Source organism: Pseudophryne corroboree, chromosome 2, assembly GCF_028390025.1.
Source record: "Pseudophryne corroboree isolate aPseCor3 chromosome 2, aPseCor3.hap2, whole genome shotgun sequence".
NCBI lineage: Eukaryota > Metazoa > Chordata > Amphibia > Anura > Myobatrachidae > Pseudophryne > Pseudophryne corroboree.
This window is the reverse complement of record NC_086445.1, coordinates 146,154,647-146,174,635: the sequence shown is the minus strand read 5'-3', so window position 1 is coordinate 146,174,635 and position 19,989 is coordinate 146,154,647. Positions and strand designations below refer to the sequence as shown.

The 19,989-nt window shown below is 45.1% G+C and overlaps 1 protein-coding gene across 1 annotated transcript in view; it reads left to right on the top strand.

Moving 5' to 3' along the window:
* Positions 1 to 2,278: 2,278 nt before the first annotated feature.
* The window catches only part of STARD13 (StAR related lipid transfer domain containing 13), a 319,782-nt gene continuing 302,071 nt past the window's right edge, over positions 2,279 to 19,989 (top strand). The window contains exon 1 of the mRNA XM_063951790.1: positions 2,279 to 2,551. Within this exon, the coding sequence (XP_063807860.1) occupies positions 2,428 to 2,551 (124 nt within the window). The 5' untranslated portion in view covers positions 2,279 to 2,427. The remainder of the gene's footprint in view (positions 2,552 to 19,989) is intronic.

Below are 19,989 nucleotides of genomic sequence, written 5' to 3'. Positions count from 1 at the left end.
CCCAGGATGGGGACTGAGTAAAAACTGGAACTGTCTGAACCTCTGAACGCCAGACTGGACTGGCTCCCTGCAGCGACATCTGTCACTGTGGTACTTGTAGTTCCGTGTCTCCATCCTTCACTCTGTGTCCCATCCGGGGGGGTTGTCTGTGACAGCTGTCATAGGGTGGACGGGGAAGAAGAGATTACAGCCTCCCATGAAGAAATTATATGTAACTTTTTCTTCTGTTTTGTAATATCCACATAAGAGATCTAGAATAATGTCTCATTCTAGGCACATAAAATGCTGTCATGTCTATAAATCTTTTCCGACATCTGCGCACTTTCACTTTCCATTACCACTACCTGCTCAGAGATACTAAATTCCAGCAGAGAATAGCTGACAATACATACAATTACTGGCGGGCGGGATGCCGACTGTCCATATCCCGAAAGCGGCATTCCGCCCCCCAGAATGCCGGCAGCGGGGCAAACGCAAAGAGTCCCCTTGCGGGCTCAGTTGCTCGCTGTGCTCGCCACAGGATCTATTCCCATTCTATGGGTGTCCTGGACACTCACGAGTGGGAATAGTCCTGTTTTGCCGGGATCCCAACAGCCGGCAAATTGAACGGATCCCGTCAGATCCTATGCGACTGTGCTTCCCCGCTGTATCGCCCGTCTGTTATGGAGGAAATCTGTTCTACACATGTGCCAGATGGAACTCCTCCTGCTTCCGCTGTCTGGCAGTGATGTTGCGGACTTGAAATTGTACCACAATGCTGTGCGAATGGCACTCTGTGGTGGATGCCCCAAAAATCAAAAGTGCAAGGAGGAGAACAAAGTTCCTCTGAGCACTAATATGCTGATCTCAGTAGAAAGCAGTCAGGATCACGCTGTCGGGATCCCAGGAGTCAGAATCCCGACGCCGGAATCCCGACCCTATTCTGAATGCCGGCATCCAGAAAGGGTGCACCATCCCGGCGACGGAATCCAAACAGCCGTGATTCCGAACAAAGACACACCGCGGTACTGGAGAGGTAAGCCGCGCGCGCGCGGGGGGGGGGTGTTAGGTTTAGGCTGCGTTCCGAGGGGTTAGGGTTAGGCTGCATCCCAGGGCTTAGGGTTAGGCTGCGGAGAGGGGGGGTTAGTGTTAGGCAGCCCCCTCGAAGGGTTAGGCTGCGGGGGGTGAGGGTTAGGTTTAGGCACCTCAGGGGGGTGGTTAGGGTTAGGCACCAAGGGGGGAGATTAGGGTTAGGCTGCGGGAAGGGAGGGTTAGGGTTAAGGGGGAGGGGAGAGCGGAGAACACCCCTTACTCACCCCTGGCAGCTTTTTCACCAGCGGTATCCCGGCGTCACTATTTCAAACGCTGGGATCCCATGCGCCAGGATTTCATACTGATCCCGTCTTAGCATGTGCTGATCATCAGTCCCCCCTGTGGGAATGATGACCCATGCTCCACGCCTCCACCATGCTCTGCATTAGGGATGTTGTGCGGGGCAATGACGCAGAGAGGGGAAATGACAAAGGAGTGGTGGTAGTGGGGGGAGTCTTTATGCAGGTGGGATAATTTATTGTCAGCTTGTGGTAGGGGGATGGGCGAACATAGTAATAAGTTTTATTGACAGGGGGGTGGGGGTGTTGTTATTTTACTCATTTACAGAGATACATAAATTGACACCTGGGTGGGGGGATACTAAAACAGTAGGGGCCTATGGGTGGGGGTAAAGTGCCACTGATGATCTATCACCCCTAGGAGTGGGGGGTATTGCCACCATATAAGGCACCGGCTTCGCTTTTTTTTTTTGTTAAATATTTAAGTATACTTTATTCAAAAAGTATGCCCTAAGCTTAATTGAGTAAAACAAAACAAAATTTGTGCAGTTTTTGAAAAAATAAAATAAAAAATAAGCCATGTAGTGGTTAAAAATAAAGTGCAAAGAACTGTGTCAGCAGCGAAGAGGTTACTAGCTAATAATAGCCTGATATGATGACCTCCACTTCTTGTGCTTTCAGAGATAGAATAAGTCAATAAAGTCAATGGCAAACTTGCAGATGTAAGGTAAATGAAGGTGGGAGGAAAGACTTCTCTGTGACAGACTGGGAACTTTAATATCTGGTTTAGGCATGTCTGTCTGTCTGTCTGTCTATCTATCTATCTATCTATCTATCTATCTATCTATCTATCTATCTATCTATCTTCCTTATAGTGGGTTAGGGTACATCTGCTGCTGAGAGGAGGGCTACAGAGGGTGTGGGAGGGTGAGCAGGGGAGAGAGACTGTCATTAGGAGATGGAGTGTGGACCTCTCCACTACAACAATGTGTCAGTGCCTGGAAATAGTAGAGAGAGCAGGGCAGGCTTGGAGTAACACACCTCCTCTCCGGGACCTTCATCTCCCCAGCTGCAGCATTCAGAGGGAAAGTGCCATAATAATGCTGTGGGATTTACAATGACAAGCAAGAGGAGATCAGCCAAATTTGCGCTGAGGAGATCCCTGAGCGAGCAGCTGAAGGACTCCACCACCAAAGCCTGGGACCTGCTGTGGAAAAACATCCGTGAGAAGCGCCTGGCAGGTCAGTGCCTGCACCCAGACACAATGCAGTCCCTGGCACTGGCGCACAGCAGTCTTACCCTCTGCATTGAGTGTGTCTGTGCCTGTGCTATAATGATGACTCGGTGTTTGCAGCGTTATATTATGTTGCACTGCGAATGGTTCAGCCTGTTTGTGCAGAGCTTTCCTGAGCTCCCTGCAGACGAATGATGTGGTCTGCGTCCTATGCAGTGTCCTTGCAGTGTGTCACTGGATCACCGCGTTACATGCAGTGCACTGGGTTACTAAAGTATAGAAAAAGTTGCAGCATAATCTCTTTATCAGATAACAAATACATTTAGCCTCAGGATTAATGCATGCACCACGTTAATGGAAGGAGCATGCATGGGGCTTAAACGCACTCATTTTGGTATGATGTCATTGTCTCATAGGCAAATCTATAGTAACTTACATCAGTGGCTAAACGATGCTGAAGTTAGCTTCTTATTCGGCCAGCTTCTTATTCACTTCTTATTCAAGCTCTAGCTTCTTATTCACTTCTTATTCGAACTCCAGCTTCTTATTCAGATCATTCAGTTTTGCAAGGGTTAATGAGTCTTGGGTAACAAATTTGACACCTGAAATCAACAGAGTAGGTTCCCTTACATATGACCCACTTGTATTTTGCCTGGCCCAACGCTGTTTTGGGCATGAAATACACTGGCAAAGTGGGCACACACACCATATTTTACCATTTTGAATAAGTAGCTGTAGTTTAGCAAGGGTTAACCAGTCTTGGGCCATAAATCTGACACCTGAAATCAACAGAGGGTGGTCACTTACATATGACGCAGTTGTATTTTGCTTGGCCCAACGCTGTTTTGGGCATGAAATACACTGGCAAAGTGGGCACACACACCATATTTTGCCATTTTGAATAAGTAGCTGTAGTTTAGCAAGGGTTAACTAGTCTTGGGCCACAAATTTGACCCCCAAAAACAACAGAGGGTGGTCACTTACATATGACGCAGTTGTATTTTGCCTGGCCCAACGCTGTTTTGGGCATGAAATATACTGGCAAAGTGGGCACACACACCATATTTTACCATTTTGAATAAGTAGCTGTAGTTTTGCAAGGGTTAACCAGTCTTGGGCCACAAAACTGACACCTGAAATCAACAGAGGGTAGTCACTTACATATGACCCAGTTGTATTTTGCTTGGCCCAACGCTGTTTTGGGCATGAAATACACTGGCAAAGTGGGCACACACACCATATTTTGCCATTTTGAATAAGTAGCTGTAGTTTTGCAAGGGTTAACCAGTCTTGGGCCACAAATCTGACACCTGAAATCAACAGAGGGTGGTCACTTACATATGACGCAGTTGTATTTTGCTTGGCCCAACGCTGTTTTGGGCATGAAATACACTGGCAAAGTGGGCACACACACACCATATTTTACCATTTTGAATAAGTAGCTGTAGTTTTGCAAGGGTTAACTAGTCTTGGGCCACAAATTTGACCCCCAAAAACAACAGAGGGTGGTCACTTACATATGACGCAGTTGTATTTTGCCTGGCCCAACGCTGTTTTGGGCATGAAATATACTGGCAAAGTGGGCACACACACCATATTTTGCTATTTTGAATAAGTAGCTGTAGTTTTGCAAGGGTTAACTAGTCTTGGGCCACAAATTTGACCCCCAAAAACAACAGAGGGTGGTCACTTACATATGACGCAGTTGTATTTTGCCTCGCCCAACGCTGTTTTGGGCATGAAATACACTGGCAAAGTGGGCACACACACCATATTTTACCATTTTGAATAAGTAGCTGTAGTTTTGCAAGGGTTAACCAGTCTTGGGCCACAAATCTGACACCTGAAATCAACAGAGGGTGGTCACTTACATATGACGCAGTTGTATTTTGCTTGGCCCAACGCTGTTTTGGGCATGAAATACACTGGCAAAGTGGGCACACACACCATATTTTGCCATTTTGAATAAGTAGCTGTAGTTTAGCAAGGGTTAACTAGTCTTGGGCCACAAATTTGACCCCCAAAAACAACAGAGGGTGGTCACTTACATATGACGCAGTTGTATTTTGCCTGGCCCAACGCTGTTTTGGGCATGAAATATACTGGCAAAGTGGGCACACACACCATATTTTACCATTTTGAATAAGTAGCTGTAGTTTTGCAAGGGTTAACTAGTCTTGGGCCACAAATTTGACCCCCAAAAACAACAGAGGGTGGTCACTTACATATGACGCAGTTGTATTTTGACTGGCCCAACGCTGTTTTGGGCATGAAATACACTGGCAAAGTGGGCACACACACCATATTTTACCATTTTGAATAAGTAGCTGTAGTTTTGCAAGGGTTAACCAGTCTTGGGCCACAAATCTGACACCTGAAATCAACAGAGGGTGGTCACTTACATATGACACAGTTGTATTTTGCTTGGCCCAACGCTGTTTTGGGCATGAAATACACTGGCAAAGTGGGCACACACACCATATTTTACCATTTTGAATAAGTAGCTGTAGTTTTGCAAGGGTTAACCAGTCTTGGGCCACAAATCTGACACCCGAAATCAACAGAGGGTGGTCACTTACATATGACGCAGTTGTATTTTGCTTGGCCCAACGCTGTTTTGGGCATGAAATACACTGGCAAAGTGGGCACACACACCATATTTTGCCATTTTGAATAAGTAGCTGTAGTTTAGCAAGGGTTAACTAGTCTTGGGCCACAAATTTGACCCCCAAAAACAACAGAGGGTGGTCACTTACATATGACGCAGTTGAATTTTGCCTGGCCCAATGCTGTTTTGGGCATGAAATACACTGGCAAAGTGGGCACACACACCATATTTTACCATTTTGAATAAGTAGCTGTAGTTTTGCAAGGGTTAACCAGTCTTGGGCCACAAAACTGACACCTGAAATCAACAGAGGGTAGTCACTTACATATGACGCAGTTGTATTTTGCTTGGCCCAACGCTGTTTTGGGCATGAAATACACTGGCAAAGTGGGCACACACACCATATTTTGCCATTTTGAATAAGTAGCTGTAGTTTTGCAAGGGTTAACCAGTCTTGGGCCACAAATATGACACCTGAAATCAACAGAGGGGGGTCACTTACATATGACGCAGTTGTATTTTGCTTGGCCCAACGCTGTTTTGGGCATGAAATACACTGGCAAAGTGGGCACACACACCATATTTTGCCATTTTGAATAAGTAGCTGTAGTTTAGCAAGGGTTAACTAGTCTTGGGCCACAAATTTGACCCCCAAAAACAACAGAGGGTGGTCACTTACATATGACGCAGTTGTATTTTGCCTGGCCCAACGCTGTTTTGGGCATGAAATACACTGGCAAAGTGGGCACACACACCATATTTTACCATTTTGAATAAGTAGCTGTAGTTTTGCAAGGGTTAACCAGTCTTGGGCCACAAATCTGACACCTGAAATCAACAGAGGGTGGTCACTTACATATGACGCAGTTGTATTTTGCTTGGCCCAACGCTGTTTTGGGCATGAAATACACTGGCAAAGTGGGCACACACACCATATTTTGCCATTTTGAATAAGTAGCTGTAGTTTAGCAAGGGTTAACTAGTCTTGGGCCACAAATTTGACCCCCAAAAACAACAGAGGGTGGTCACTTACATATGACGCAGTTGTATTTTGCCTGGCCCAACGCTGTTTTGGGCATGAAATATACTGGCAAAGTGGGCACACACACCATATTTTACCATTTTGAATAAGTAGCTGTAGTTTTGCAAGGGTTAACTAGTCTTGGGCCACAAATTTGACCCCCAAAAACAACAGAGGGTGGTCACTTACATATGACGCAGTTGTATTTTGACTGGCCCAACGCTGTTTTGGGCATGAAATACACTGGCAAAGTGGGCACACACACCATATTTTACCATTTTGAATAAGTAGCTGTAGTTTTGCAAGGGTTAACCAGTCTTGGGCCACAAATCTGACACCTGAAATCAACAGAGGGTGGTCACTTACATATGACACAGTTGTATTTTGCTTGGCCCAACGCTGTTTTGGGCATGAAATACACTGGCAAAGTGGGCACACACACCATATTTTACCATTTTGAATAAGTAGCTGTAGTTTTGCAAGGGTTAACCAGTCTTGGGCCACAAATCTGACACCCGAAATCAACAGAGGGTGGTCACTTACATATGACGCAGTTGTATTTTGCTTGGCCCAACGCTGTTTTGGGCATGAAATACACTGGCAAAGTGGGCACACACACCATATTTTGCCATTTTGAATAAGTAGCTGTAGTTTAGCAAGGGTTAACTAGTCTTGGGCCACAAATTTGACCCCCAAAAACAACAGAGGGTGGTCACTTACATATGACGCAGTTGTATTTTGCCTGGCCCAACGCTGTTTTGGGCATGAAATACACTGGCAAAGTGGGCACACACACCATATTTTACCATTTTGAATAAGTAGCTGTAGTTTTGCAAGGGTTAACTAGTCTTGGGCCACAAATTTGACCCCCAAAAACAACAGAGGGTGGTCACTTGCATGTGACCCACTTGTATTTTGCCTGGCCCAACGCTGTTTTGGGCATGAAATACACTGGCAAAGTGGGCACACACACCATATTTTACCATTTTGAATAAGTAGCTGTAGTTTTGCAAGGGTTAACCAGTCTTGGGCCACAAATATGACACCTGAAATCAACAGAGGGTGGTCACTTACATATGACGCAGTTGTATTTTACTTGGCCCAACGCTATTTTGGGCATGAAATACACTGGCAAAGTGGGCACACACACCATATTTTGCCATTTTGAATAAGTAGCTGTAGTTTAGCAAGGGTTAACTAGTCTTGGGCCACAAATTTGACCCCCAAAAATAACAGAGGGTGGTCACTTACATATGACGCAGTTGTATTTTGACTGGCCCAACGCTGTTTTGGGCATGAAATACACTGGCAAAGTGGGCACACACACCATATTTTGCCATTTTGAATAAGTAGCTGTAGTTTAGCAAGGGTTAAATAGTCTTGGGCCACAAATTTGACCACCAAAAACAACAGAGGGTGGTCACTTACATATGACGCAGTTGTATTTTGCCTGGCCCAACGCTGTTTTGGGCATGAAATATACTGGCAAAGTGGGCACACACACCATATTTTGAATAAGTAGCTGTAGTTTAGCAAGGGTTAAATAGTCTTGGGCCACAAATTTGACCACCAAAAACAACAGAGGGTGGTCACTTACATATGACGCAGTTGTATTTTGCCTGGCCCAACGCTGTTTTTGGCATGAAATACACTGGCAAAGTGGGCACACACACCATAATTTAGCATTTTGAATAAGTAGCTGTAGTTTAGCAAGGGTTAACTTGTCTTGGGCCACAAATTTGACCCCCAAAAACAACAGAGGGTGGTCACTTGCATGTGACCCACTTGTATTTTGCTTGGCCCAACGCTGTTTTGGGCATGAAATACACTGGCAAAGTGGGCACACACACCATATTTTACCATTTTGAATAAGTAGCTGTAGTTTTGCAAGGGTTAACCAGTCTTGGGCCACAAATTTGACCCCCAAAAACAACAGAGGGTGGTCACTTACATATGACGCAGTTGTATTTTGCTTGGCCCAACGCTGTTTTGGGCATGAAATACACTGGCAAAGTGGGCACACACACCATATTTTGCCATTTTGAATAAGTAGCTGTAGTTTTGCAAGGGTTAACCAGTCTTGGGCCACAAATCTGACACCTGAAATCAACAGAGGGTGGTCACTTACATATGACGCAGTTGTATTTTGCTTGGCCCAACGCTGTTTTGGGCATGAAATACACTGGCAAAGTGGGCACACACACCATATTTTACCATTTTGAATAAGTAGCTGTAGTTTTGCAAGGGTTAACCAATCTTGGGCCACACATTTGACCCCCAAAAACAACAGAGGGTGGTCACTTGCATGTGACCCACTTGTATTTTGCCTGGCCCAACGCTGTTTTGGGCATGAAATACACTGGCAAAGTGGGCACACACACCATAATTTTACCATTTTGAATAAGTAGCTGTAGTTTAGCAAGGGGTAACTAGTATTGGGCCACACATTTGACCACCAAAAACAACAGAGGGTGGTCACTTACATATGACCCACTTGTATTTTGCCTGGCCCAACGCTGTTTTGGGCATGAAATACACTGGCAAAGTGGGCACACACACCATATTTTGCCATTTTGAATAAGTAGCTGTAGTTTTGCAAGGGTTAACCAGTCTTGGGCCACAAATCTGACACCTGAAATCAACAGAGGGTGGTCACTTACATATGACGCAGTTGTATTTTGCTTGGCCCAACGCTGTTTTGGGCATGAAATACACTGGCAAAGTGGGCACACACACCATATTTTACCATTTTGAATAAGTAGCTGTAGTTTTGCAAGGGTTAACTAGTCTTTGTTTGTACATTTTTTCCTACCTTATATCTGTCTGTTTTTACCCAGTTTTGTTTTTTCACAGTTGTTTACAATTGTACAGTTCAACGGAATTTGCTGCGCTATATAAGAATCTGATAATAAGGAGATGTATTTTCAGAACTTAACTTTGTTAAATCTCTTTCTGCGAGGTACACTGGATTCCGCAGGGAATAACATTGGGGTGTAGAGTTGGATATTGATCCGAGGCACCAATAGGCTAAAGCTTCGACTGTTCCCAGAATGCCTTGCACTGCCTCCTCTATAACCCCGCCTGCATGCTAGAGATGTGCACTTGAAATTTTTCGGGTTTTGTGTTTTGGTTTTGGGTTCGGTTCTGCGGCCGTGTTTTGGGTTCGACCGCGTTTTGGCAAAACCTCACCAAATTTTTTTTGTCGGATTCGGGTGTGTTTTGGATTCGGGTGTTTTTTTCAAAAAACACTAAAAAACAGCTTAAATCATAGAATTTGGGGGTCAGTTTGATCCCAAAGTATTATTAACCTCAAAAACCATAATTTCCACTCATTTTTAGTCTATTCTGAACACCTCACAATATTATTTTTAGTCCTAAAATTTGCACCGAGGTCGCTGGATGACTAAGCTAAGCGACCCTAGTGGCCGACACAAACACCTGGCCCATCTAGGAGTGGCACTGCAGTGTCACGCAGGATGGCCCTTCCAAAAAACACTCCCCAAACAGCACATGACGCAAAGAAAAAAAGAGGCGCAATGAGGTAGCTGTGTGAGTAAGATAAGCGACCCTAGTGGCCGACACAAACACCTGGCCCATCTAGGAGTGGCACTGCAGTGTCACGCAGGATGGCCCTTCCAAAAAACACTCCCCAAACAGCACATGACGCAAAGAAAAAAAGAGGCGCAATGAGGTAGCTGTGTGAGTAAGATAAGCGACCCTAGTGGCCGACACAAACACCTGGCCCATCTAGGAGTGGCACTGCAGTGTCAGGCAGGATGGCCCTTCAAAAAAATACTCCCCAAACAGCACATGACGCAAAGTAAAATGAAAGAAAAAATAGGTGCAAGATGGAATTGTCCTTGGGCCCTCCCACCCACCCTTATGTTGTATAAACAGGACATGCACACTTTAACCAACCCATCATTTCAGTGACAGGGTCTGCCACACGACTGTGACTGAAATGACGGGTTGGTTTGGACCCCCACCAAAAAAGAAGCAATTAATCTCTGAAGCTGAACTACTAGCCATGAACATAGGCCAGGGCCTCAGCCGTTCCTTGCCACTCCGTGTGGTAAATGGCATATTGGCAAGTTTACGCTTCTCCTCCGACAATTTTATTTTAGATTTTTGAGTCCTTTTTTTACTGATATTTGGTGTTTTGGATTTTACATGCTCTGTACTATGACATTGGGCATCGGCCTTGGCAGACGACGTTGCTGGCATTTCATCGTCTCGGCCATGACTAGTGGCAGCAGCTTCAGCACGAGGTGGAAGTGGATCTTGATCTTTCCCTATTTTTGGAACCTCAACATTTTTGTTCTCCATATTTTAATAGGCACAACTAAAAGGCACCTCAGGTAAACAATGGAGATGGATGGATACTAGTATACTTATGGATGACGAGCGACTGCCGACACAGAGGTAGCTACAGCCGTGGACTACCGTACTGTGTCTGCTGCTAATATAGACTGGATGATAATGAGATAAAATTAAAATATATATATATATATATATATATATCACACTAGTACTGCAGCCGGACAGGTATATATTATGTAATGACGGACCTGCTGGACACTGTCTGTCAGCACTGCAGACTCCTAAAGTAAGCTACTAGTATCAAGAAGATAGAAAAAAAAAAACACGGGTAGGTGGCATACAATTATGGATGGACGAGCGACTGCCGACACAGAGGTAGCTACAGCCGTGGACTACCGTACTGTGTCTGCTGCTAATATAGACTGGATGATAATGAGATAAAATTAAAATATATATCACACTAGTACTGCAGCCGGACAGGTATATATTATGTAATGACGGACCTGCTGGACACTGTCTGTCAGACTCAGCACTGCAGACTCCTAAAGTAAGCTACTAGTATCAAGAAGATCGAAAAAAAAAAACCACGGGTAGGTGGTATACAATTATGGATGGACGAGCGACTGCCGACACAGAGGTAGCTACAGCCGTGGACTACCGTACTGTGTCTGCTGCTAATATAGACTGGATGATAATGAGATAAAATTAAAATATATATATATATATATATATATCACACTAGTACTGCAGCCGGACAGGTATATATTATGTAATGACGGACCTGCTGGACACTGTCTGTCAGCACTGCAGACTCCTAAAGTAAGCTACTAGTATCAAGAAGATAGAAAAAAAAAACCACGGGTAGGTGGTATACAATTATGGATGGACGAGCGACTGCCGACACAGAGGTAGCTACAGCCGTGGACTACCGTACTGTGTCTGCTGCTAATATAGACTGGATGATAATGAGATAAAATTAAAATATATATATATATATATATATATCACACTAGTACTGCAGCTGGACAGGTATATATTATGTAATGACGGACCTGCTGGACACTGTCTGTCAGACTCAGCACTGCAGACTCCTAAAGTAAGCTACTAGTATCAAGAAGATAGAAAAAAAAAAACCACGGGTAGGTGGTATACAATTATGGATGGACGAGCGACTGCCGACACAGAGGTAGCTACAGCCGTGGACTACCGTACTGTGTCTGCTGCTAATATAGACTGGATGATAATGAGATAAAATTAAAATATATATATATCACACTAGTACTGCAGCCGGACAGGTATATATTATGTAATGACGGACCTGCTGGACACTGTCTGCAGAATGCGTTTATAAAAACACCACACGACGAGTGTTTAACTTTTTCAGGCAGACAATCACACAATATACTGGTGGTCAGCAGACAATCACAATACTGGTGGTCAGTGGTCACTGGTCAGTCACACTGGCAGTGGCACTCTGGCAGCAAAAGTGTGCACTGTACTTAAAATATGTACTCCTGCTATAACTGCTCCCCAGTCTCCCCCACAATTAAGCTGTGTGAGCAGTGAGCACTCAGCACAGTCAGATAATGATATACAGTATTACATATGATGCAGCACACTGGGCTGAGCACAGATATGGTATGTGACTGTGTCACACTGTGTATCGTTTTTTTTCAGGCAGAGAACGGATTAATTTAAACTGGTGGTCACTGGTCACACTATCAGCAGCAAGTAGTACTCCTCCTAATAATATGCTCCCCAAAATTTGTGTCTCTCTCTAGTACTCTAGTCTAAACGGAGAGGACGCCAGCCACGTCCTCTCCCTATCAATCTCAATGCACGTGTGAAAATGGCGGCGACGCGCGGCTCCTTATATAGAATCCGAGTCTCGCGATAGAATACGAGCCTCGCGAGAATCCAACAGCGGGATGATGACGTTCGGGCGCGCTCGGGTTAACCGAGCAAGGCGGGAAGATCCGAGTCGCTCGGCCCCGTGTAAAAAAACCTGAAGTTCGGGCGGGTTCGGATTCCGAGGAACCGAACCCGCTCATCTCTACTGCATGCACAGGAGCTCAGTTTTGTTAACCAGTCCAATGCAGTAGCAGGTAAAAGATACGACAACAGTTAGTAGCCACACAGACCCACATTCTCACAACAGGAGAAGGTACCAGCGGCTAATGCCATACAAACCCAAAGAAGCTAAGTGTGTCAGGGTGGGTGCCCTGTGGAATCCAGTGTACCTCGCAGAAAGAGATTTAACAAAGGATAAGTTCTTTCCATAAATCTCCTTTTCTGCAGCTGGGTACACTAGTATTCCACAGGGAATAACATCGGGGATGTCCTAAAGCAGTTCCTCATTGGTGGGGATGCAGTGTAGCGGGCACAAGAAACTCGCGTCCAAAGGAAGCATCAAGGGAGGCGGAATAATCAAAGGCATAGAACCTAAAAACGTGTTCACTTAGGACCACGTAGCCGCCTTGCACAATTTTTCGAGGGAGGAGCCACGGCAGGCCGCCCAAGAAGGTCCAACAGCCCGAGTAGAATGGGCCTTGATAGTTGCAGGAGCTGGAAGACCAGCCTGTACATAAGCTTGTGCAATCACCATTCTAATCCATCTGGCCAAGTTCTACTTATTAGCAGGCCAGCCACGGTTTATGAAAACCAAAAAGAACAAATAGAGAATCCGATCTCCTAATGGAAGCGGTTCTCTTCACGTAGATACAGAGAGCCCGTACCACATCCAAATACCGCTCTTTGGAGGACAAATCAGGAGAGATAAAGGCCGGAACCACAATCTCTTAGCTTAGGTGGAATGATGACACTACCTTAGGTAAATAACCAGGGCGAGTTCTAAGAATCGCACGGTCACAGTGAAAAATCAGAAAGTGTGACCAACATGACAAGGCACCCAAGTCCGAAACCCGTCTAGCAGAGGCAATAGCCAGCAAAAACAAAACCTTAAGCGTAAGCCACTTAAGGTCCACAGACTTAAGAGGTTCAAACGTAGCCTCATGCAGGGCATCTAGAACAACAGACAAATCCCAAGGTGCCACAGAAGGGACATAGGGAGGTTGAATCCTTAGAACACCCTGAGTGAAAGTCTGAACGTCAGGCAGAGACGCAATTTTTCTCTGAATCCATATCGACAAGGCTGAAATATAAACATTGAGGGAGGCCAGACGAAGGCCTAAGTCCAGGCCCTGTTGCAGGAATGCCAAAAGTTTTGCAGTACTGAACTTGTATGCATCATAATTCTTAGCCGCAGACCAGGTGAAGTAAGAATTCCAGACTCTATAATAAATCCGAGCCGAAGCTGGTTTACAGGCTTTCAACATCGTTTGAATGACCACCTCAGAAAAAACTTTGGCACTCAGGACGGAAGCTTCAAGAGCCACGCTGTCAAAGCCAGACGGGACAAATCCTGGTAGACAAAGGGGCCCTGAACTAGGAGGTCTGGGCATTGTGGAAGTAGAAGAGGACGCTCTATCGAGAGACCCTGTAGTTCTGAGAAGCAATGTACTCTGGGACATGCTGGAGCGAGTAGAAGTAGGATTCCTCCTTTTTGCTTGAACTTCCTTATTACCCTGGGCAGGAGTGACACCGGAGGGAACACGTACGGCAGCCGAAAGTTCCATGGAATTGCCAGTGTGTCTACGAACGCTGCTTGAGGATCCCTTATTCTTGCTCCGAAGACCGTAACCTTGTCATTGTGTCGAGACGCAATCAGGTCTACATCTGGTAGAACCCACTTGTCTACTAGGAGTTGAAATACTTCAGGATGAAGGCTCCACTCTCTGGCATGTATGTCCTAACGACCGAGGAAGTCCACTTTCCAGTTGAGGACCCCCAGAATGAACACTGCCGATATGGCTGGCAGATGGCGTTCCGCCCAGTGAAGGATCTTTGACACTTCCAACATTGCCATGCGGCTTCGAGTGCCGCCTTGATGGTTTATGTACGCCACCGTGGTAGCATTGTCCAATTGTACTTGAAAAGGCCTGTTCTGCACCAGAGTCAGGGCAAGTTTCAGAGCATTGAACACTGCCCGCAACTCCAGAATATTTATTGGGAGGAGAGATTCCTACCTGGTCCACCGACCCTGAAGAGAATGTAGTTCCAACACTGCCCCCCAACCCCGCAGACTGGCATCCATCGTCAGAAGGACCCAGTTGGAGATCCAGAAGGGACGACCCCTGCTCAATTGTTGGTCCTGTAGCCACCAGGTCAGTGACAGACGAACCTCTGGAGTCAAGGATATCTTGCGAGATCTGATCCTGTGAGGCAGGCAGTCCCACTTGGCAAGGATTAGCTTCTGCAGAGGGCGAGAGTGAAACTGAGCATACTCCACCATGTCCAAAGCCGACACCATGAGGCCTAGTACTTGCATCGCCGAGTGTATCGACACTCGTGGGCGAGAAAGGAAGTATTGTATACTGTCCTGACGCTTCAGGACCTTCTCCTGAGACAAGAACAACCGTTGGTTGAGTGTGTCCAACAATGCCCCCAGGTGCACCATGCTTTGAGCAGGGACCAGGGAGGATTTCTTCCAGTTGATGAGCCACCCGTGGGCTTGCAGAAATTGGACCGTCAGTTCCAGATGACGGAGGAGAACCTCTGGGGAGTTTCCCAGGATAAACAAATCGTCCAGACCTGTTGGGATCCTGATACCCTAACAGCGGAGTAGGGCAGTCATAACTGCCATGACCTTGTTGAAGATTTGTGGAGCCGTGGTCAGGCAAAAAGGTAAGGCCTGGAATTGATAATGTAGGTTGCCAATAGCAAACCGCAGGTTTTGTTGATGCGATATGGCAATAGGTATATGTAGGTAAGTTTCCTGTGTGTCCATAGATACCATATAGTCCATGGGCTCCAAAGCCAGAACAATAGAGTGAAGGGTTTCCATACGGAACTTGGAAACCTTCACAAAATTGTTCAAAGAATTGAGGTTTAGAATAGGTCGGGAGGATCCATTCGGTTTCGGAACTAGGAACAACGTTGAATAGTACCCCCTGCCTCTCTGAGCCAGAGGCACCGTTACTATCACTCCTGTGTCCAGAAGGGATTGTACCACCAAATGGAGAGTTTTTGCTTTTACCGGGTCTAAGGGGATGTTTGTCAAGCAAAACTGGCAAGGGGGACATTTCTTGAAAGAGATAGCGTATCCGTGAGTGACGACTTCCCTTACCCAGTCATTTGAAGTGGTCTGTAACCATACCTGTGCGAACCTTAGAAGTCGGCCTCCCACCCTGGGATCCCCCAAGGGGAGGCCCACCCCATCATGCAGCAGGCTTTTCTGGTTTAGAAGCAGGCTGACGGGCCACCCAGGAACGTTTAGGTTTGGGCTTAGAGGTTTTGGAAGTGTAAGCCTGTTTTCAGTACGCCTGACCCTTTGCTTTACTTGGAGGTAGAAAGGAATGAAAAGTGGTACTTTTAGCCTTCGGAGCGGAAGGATTAGTACTTGGTAGACATGCAGTTGTAGCAGACGCTAAGTCAGCAACAATTTTGTTCAAATCTTCCCCAAAAAGGATGTCTCCCTTAAAAGGGATAACCTCCAAGGTCTTTTTAGAGTCTGAATCCACAGACCAGACATGCAAGTCCACTGGTGGCAGAGTTTCACAATTCATACTTAACTCTGCAGCGAGGGGATAATGAGCTAGCATTTTCTTAGAGAGGGCAAATTTCTTTCCTGGAGACTCCCAGGATTCCTGACGTATGTCAACTAAATGGTCAGAATGGTGCAAAATTAATTTAGTGACCTTCTGACGTTTGAACTTATCAGGTTTCTTAGACGTATCTTGAGGTGCAGATTCATCATCAAAAGAATCAGCCTGATAGCCTCAAGGAGGTCAAGAACATCCACCTGTGAAATAGATTACCCATCAGAAGCATCTGCATCAGTGTCTGTGGGGTCAGTGTATACGCCATCTTCATGTGATGAAGTATCCGTAACATGCGTGGATTGTGAGGAGGTAATTGTCCGCTTAGATTACCCTTTGGTCTTAGGGGGCGCGAGGGTTAGGTTTTTGTTTAACCAGAGACCGATTTAATTGCTGTACATGAGTTGACAGCATATCTGCCCAAGGCGGATTAACTGCAGGGACAATATGTGGCTGTAATGGCACAGGAGGTCCCACAGGGGGCGTAAGTCTCGTTATTAGCATAGTCAGCACATTAGAAAAGGCAGTCCAAGGTGGTTCTTGGTAAGCCACCAGTGCTACAGGCTGACTGAGGGGTACATAGCCCCCGGTACTTCGACCCTCAGCTGGAATATTTTCCTTAGATAAATCCTCGGCGTCAGCACTGTATGACGCAGGATTCGCCATGGATCTCTCGCCCTGTGATGCAGAAATAATATAGAAACGTAGACTTAGGGCGTAACAGTACAACATAGCCAGACGCACTACCTGACATAAACCCCCTGTGGAGTGTGACTGCAGATGCAGAACACAAACAGAGGATTTAAGCAGTATATGGTGACTGAAATAGACAGAAAAAGATACCGATGTAGTATTTCCTGTGAAACTCTCTCTCTCTCTCTATATATATATATATATATATATATATATATATATATATATATATATATATATATATATATATATATATATATATATTGTATATATCTATCTATCTATCTATCTCTATATATATATATATATATATATTTATGATCCTGACTTACATAGCCCCCTCAGGGTACAGAATATAGGGAGAGATACATGGAATAAGAACCACACAGCAGCTATTGGCACACACAGTCACAGGTACAATGCAGAAATTATTACAAACAATAAAACTGCACCAGAAAGGCTCATCCTCACCTGCCTCACCCCACCGCACGTCACTGCAGTGTACCCCGCTACAGAAAAATAAATAAATTGTGAAACTCAGATTGCACAGGTTCTGTGGCTGATTAAAACAAAGTGAAATGCAGGCTTGAAGTCAGCAGCCACAGAACCTGTGTAATTCATGAGTTTCCTTGTTTAAAGGGATAGTATGTTAAATATAAATATATATAGTGAATATTGATAACTTAGACTGTTGCTTTAAGGAGAGGTCATCTGGCTTGACTAACCCTCCCCAGCTACTTATTCATTATTGCAGTCATATGTAAGTGACTACCCTCTGTTGATTTCAGGTGTCAGATTTGTGGCCCAAGACTGGTTAACCCTTGCAAAACTACAGCTACTTATTCAAAATGGTAAAATATGGTGTGTGTGCCCACTTTGCCAGTGTATTTCATGCCCAAAACAGCGTTGGGCCAGGCAAAATACAACTGCGTCATATGTAAGTGACCACCCTCTGTTGTTTTTGGGGGTCAAATTTTTGGCCCAAGACTAGTTAACCCTTGCTAAACTACAGCTACTTATTCAAAATGGCAAAATATGGTGTGTGTGTCCACTTTGCCAGTGTATTTCATGCCCAAAACAGCGTTAGGCCAAGCAAAATACAACTGCGTCATATGTAAGTGACCACCCTCTGTTGATTTCAGGTGTCAGATTTGTGGCCCAAGACTGGTTAACCCTTGCAAAACTACAGCTACTTATTCAAAATGGCAAAATATGGTGTGTGTGCCCACTTTGCCAGTGTATTTCATGCCCAAAACAGCGTTGGGCCAAGCAAAATACAACTGCGTCATATGTAAGTGACCACCCTCTGTTGATTTCAGGTGTCAGATTTGTGGCCCAAGACTGGTTAACCCTTGCAAAACTACAGCTACTTATTCAAAATGGTAAAATATGGTGTGTGTGCCCACTTTGCCAGTGTACTGTATTTCATGCCCAAAACAGCGTTAGGCCAAGCAAAATACAACTGCGTCATATGTAAGTGACCACCCTCTGTTGATTTCAGGTGTCAGATTTGTGGCCCAAGACTGGTTAACCCTTGCAAAACTACAGCTACTTATTCAAAATGGTAAATTATGGTGTGTGTGCCCACTTTGCCAGTGTATTTCATGCCCAAAACAGCGTTGGGCCAGTCAAAATACAACTGCGTCATATGTAAGTGACCACCCTCTGTTGTTTTTGGGGGTCAAATTTGTGGCCCAAGACTAGTTAACCCTTGCTAAACTACAGCTACTTATTCAAAATGGCAAAATATGGTGTGTGTGCCCACTTTGCCAGTATATTTCATGCCCAAAACAGCGTTGGGCCAGGCAAAATACAACTGCGTCATATGTAAGTGACCACCCTCTGTTGTTTTTGGGGGTCAAATTTGTGGCCCAAGACTAGTTAACCCTTGCAAATCTACAGCTACTTATTCAAAATTGTAAAATATGGTGTGTGTGCCCACTTTGCCAGTGTATTTCATGCCCAAAACAGCGTTGGGCCAAGCAAAATACAACTGCGTCATATGTAAGTGACCACCCTCTGTTGATTTCAGGTGTCCGTTTTGTGGCCCAAGACTGGTTAACCCTTGCAAAACTACAGCTACTTATTCAAAATGGTAAAATATGGTGTGTGTGCCCACTTTGCCAGTGTATTTCATGCCCAAAACAGCGTTGGGCCAAGCAAAATACAACTGCGTCATATGTAAGTGACCACCCTCTGTTGATTTCAGGTGTCAGATTTGTGGCCCAAGACTGGTTAACCCTTGCAAAACTACAGCTACTTATTCAAAATGGTAAAATATGGCGTGTGTGCCCACTTTGCCAGTGTATTTCATGCCCAAAACAGCGTTGGGCCATGCAACATACAACTGCGTCATATGTAAGTGACCACCCTCTGTTGATTTCAGGTGTCAGATTTGTGGCCCAAGACTGGTTAACCCTTGCAAAACTACAGCTACTTATTCAAAATGGTAAAATATGGTGTGTGTGCCCACTTTGCCAGTGTACTGTATTTCATGCCCAAAACAGCGTAGGGCCAGGCAAAATACAACTGCGTCATATGTTAGTGACCACCCTCTGTTGATTTCAGGTGTCAGATTTGTGGCCCAAGACTGGTTAACCCTTGCAAAACTACAGCTACTTATTCAAAATGGTAAAATATGGTGTGTGTGCCCACTTTGCCAGTGTATTTCATGCCCAAAACAGCATTGGGCCAGGCAAAATTCAACTGCGTCATATGTAAGTGACCACCCTCTGTTGTTTTTGGGGGTCAAATTTGTGGCCCAAGACTAGTTAACCCTTGCTAAACTACAGCTACTTATTCAAAATGGCAAAATATGGTGTGTGTGCCCACTTTGCCAGTGTATTTCATGCCCAAAACAGCGTTGGGCCAAGCAAAATACAACTGCGTCATATGTAAGTGACCACCCTCTGTTGATTTCTGGTGTCAGATTTGTGGCCCAAGACTGGTTAACCCTTGCAAAACTACAGCTACTTATTCAAAATGGTAAAATATGGTGTGTGTGCCCACTTTGCCAGTGTATTTCATGCCCAAAACAGCGTTGGGCCAAGCAAAATACAACTGCGTCATATGTAAGTGACCACCCTCTGTTGTTTTTGGGGGTCAAATTTGTGGCCCAAGACTAGTTAACCCTTGCAAAACTACAG